This window comes from Meriones unguiculatus, chromosome 1 (genome assembly GCF_030254825.1).
Source record: "Meriones unguiculatus strain TT.TT164.6M chromosome 1, Bangor_MerUng_6.1, whole genome shotgun sequence".
Classification (NCBI taxonomy): Eukaryota; Metazoa; Chordata; class Mammalia; order Rodentia; family Muridae; genus Meriones; species Meriones unguiculatus.
The window spans coordinates 198,828,266-198,831,394 of record NC_083349.1 but is presented as its reverse complement, the minus strand read 5'-3'; the positions used below and the strand labels follow the sequence as shown (position 1 = coordinate 198,831,394).

Here is a 3,129-nt window from a genome sequence, read left to right as displayed (position 1 = left end):
GATATGGTGGTCTAAATAGGTATGGCCCCCATGAGTTTAGATGGTTGACCCAAAGGGAATGACACTATTGGGAGGTATGGCCTTGTTGGAGTAGGTGTGGGCTTGTTGAAGGAAGTATGTCACTGGGGTGAGCTTTCGGGTGTCCTATCCTCAAGCTATGTCCAGTGTGGTACACAGTTTCCTTCTGCCTCCTGAGGACCAAGATGAACTTTTGGCTTCTCCAGCACCATGTCTGCTTGCATGCTTCCATGTTTCCCACCATGATGATAATGGACTGAACATTTGAATCTGGAAGCCAGTCCCAAATTAAATATTTTTGTTTATAAAAGTTGCCATGGTCATGGTGACGCCTCACAGCAATAAAACCCTAACTAAGATGACAGATAAAAAAAATCTGAAAGAAGAAATCTTGAGATCTGGCTTTCTGATGTAGATTTATTAATGTCTTGAATGCCTCAATTACCTCTCTATGAAGGTCAAGTTTTATATAACTCAAAGGCTGAGGGTATCAACTGCCTCTTGCCTTTAAATCTCCCAACGGGGTTTGGATTGTCTAATCCAAATATTAAAGAATAAGTTACAGACTTTAAAACATTAAATTTTAAGATGATTTGTTACAGAGCATTCTTGCAGAAGATGCTAGCTAATGCACTCTAATTGGCTGAAGTGGATTTGTCTGCCTTCATTTAAAACAATCATGATCAGAGATGAAAAGTTTGGTGTTCTGTCTTCTCTTATGTAGGAAAATGGAAGCAGCCATGGGTTTCCTAGAAGAAAGTCAAGGTGTTAAGACACCCTGGGAAGGTGGGCCTCAACAATCTCTTGACTCTGAACAGGGGCAGAGGAGAGCGTTCACTCATGGAGTCTAGACCCTTGACGTCCACAGCACACTCGCCCAAAGGCAGCCTTGACCTCCTTGTTCCGCAGGCTGTAGATAAGGGGGTTGAGCATGGGGGTCACCATGGTATATGACAGGGACACCACTTGCTTGCTCTCAGGAGAGTAGCTGGACTTGGGGCGCAAGTGAATGACTCCCGTTGTGCCATAAAACAGAATAACCACGACGAGGTGGGAGGCACAGGTGGACAGAGCCTTGTGGCGCCCAGAGGCCGATGGCATCCGAAGGATAGTAGCCAGAATCATGACATAGGATGTGGTTATGAGACAGAAGGGAACCATGATGACGAGAACTGTGGCCGCAAACACATTGGTCTCGAAGACTCTGGTGTCTGCACACACCAGGCTCAGCAGAGGCGCTATGTCACAGAAGAAGTGTCTAATACCAAGTGGCCCACAGAACGGGAAGTTAAAGAGCCAGATGGTGAAGACCAGTGCCACAGGGACTCCCGCCAGCCAGCAGGTGGTGGCCAGCAGGCGGCACAGCCGTGGGCTCATGATTGCACCATAGCGCAGTGGCCTGCATATGGCCAGGAAGCGGTCCCAGGCCATGACCGTGAGGAGGAAGCACTCAGATGTGACACAAGACAGCACGAGAAGCAGCTGCAGGGCACAGCTTGTGAGGGACACCCCACGTCCAGGCCGCAGCAGGGTCACCAGCAGACGGGGTGCCACGTCTAGTGAGAAACAAATCTCCACCAGTGCCAGCTGGCGCAGGAAGAAGTACATGGGACTGCGCAGGCCTGGATCCAGGTTGGTGAGGATAACGATGAGTGTGTTGCCTAGCAATGTGAGCAGGAAGATAGCCAGGAAGATTGCTGAGAGCATTGGGCGCAGCGAGGGCACGTGTGCAAAACCCAGCAGCACGAACTCCATCTGGTGTGCGAGGCTCTCATTGACCCAGGGCAGCGCTGCCCAGGAGGGTGGCATGGGCCTAGGATTAGAGGGCACTGCGCTAAGGACTGGAGAGGAACCCTATGGAGGACCTGAGGGAGAAGAAGATGAAGTGAGAATTGCAGCCTAGATTTTGTCTTCTACAGTCACAGGAAAGTTTATCCAAATGCAAATCAAATCCCCTTACACCCAAGGCCCGCCCTTCCTTCCTTCCTTCCTTCCTTCCTTCCTTCCTTCCTTCCTTCCTTCCTTCCTTCCTTCCTTCCTTCCTTCCTTCCTCTCTTCTTTCTTTCCTTTCTTTTTTCCTCTCCTTTTATTTTTTCTGTTTTTGGTTCTTTTTAGGGTTTCTCTGTGTAGCCTTGGCTGGCCTGGATCACTTTATAGAACTCAGAGTGATCCACCTGCCTCTGCTTCCTTAGTGCAAGGCCTTTCTTAAACACCTCAGTAAATGAGCATGAATGAATGACCTCCTGTGCTGCCCTAAGTCCTCCCCATTTCTCTGGTCAATGTTCATCCAGCATATGTGTACCACCTCAGAGTCTTCCCACTCGTCACTGCTGTCCTCCAACTATTCTTCCCATGTCAATTTATAAAGATGGATGTGTGCTGCTTCTCTCCATACACATTTCTCTCCACCCTTCCAACGGATTCTCATGATCCTCAACACCTAACATTCTTCTCCCCAAACTCCCGGCATGTCCTCCCTTGGGCCTTTGCATTTACACAGTTCTGTTTCCTCCACATGTTGGCATTGTTAGACCATTCTCAGTCTCCAGGTATACATTAAAACATCACCTTCAAGGAGCCTGCCATGAAGCCTGAAGATCTGAGTTCAAGCTTCAATACCCATACAATGGAAGTAGAGAGCCAACTCCTGTAAGTTGTTCTCTGACATCTACATGGCACATGCATTACCCACACCCACATCCCTCCACACGTATACAAGTCACACTTTTAAAGAGCCTATAACTTGATGGCCAGAATAAAACAAGTGGCCACCCTTTCTGCTATTTGCACTTTCTGACTGCAGTTGTAATTGAACAAATTTTAGGTCAAATTTTCCTCCTATTCAGCAAAGTCTATTTATTCTGTAATTTACAAGTACCATGTGTCATGCTATTTCATCTACTGCCCAGGAGATTATTCTCCACTAAATATTGCCAAAAACTTGTCTCTCATTTGGGCTTTGTGAAAAATCAAATTTGAGTAAAATATAGGGGATTTCTGGGCCTGGGGAAATGGCACTGTGTGTATAGTGTTTGCTTCACTTGCAGGAAGACTGGAGTTTAGGTCCTCATCACATAAAAGCTGGGTGCTACCTCTGTAACCCCAGTGCAG

The 3,129-nt window shown here is 47.5% G+C and overlaps 1 protein-coding gene across 1 annotated transcript; it reads right to left on the bottom strand.

Moving 5' to 3' along the window:
• Positions 1-852: 852 nt before the first annotated feature.
• Positions 853-1,827, bottom strand: LOC110541328 (olfactory receptor 10A7-like). The gene has a single exon (XM_021628097.2). It carries the CDS (start codon positions 1,825-1,827, stop codon positions 853-855), a length of 975 nt encoding a protein of 324 aa, XP_021483772.1.
• Between the last annotated feature and the right edge of the window lie 1,302 nt (positions 1,828-3,129).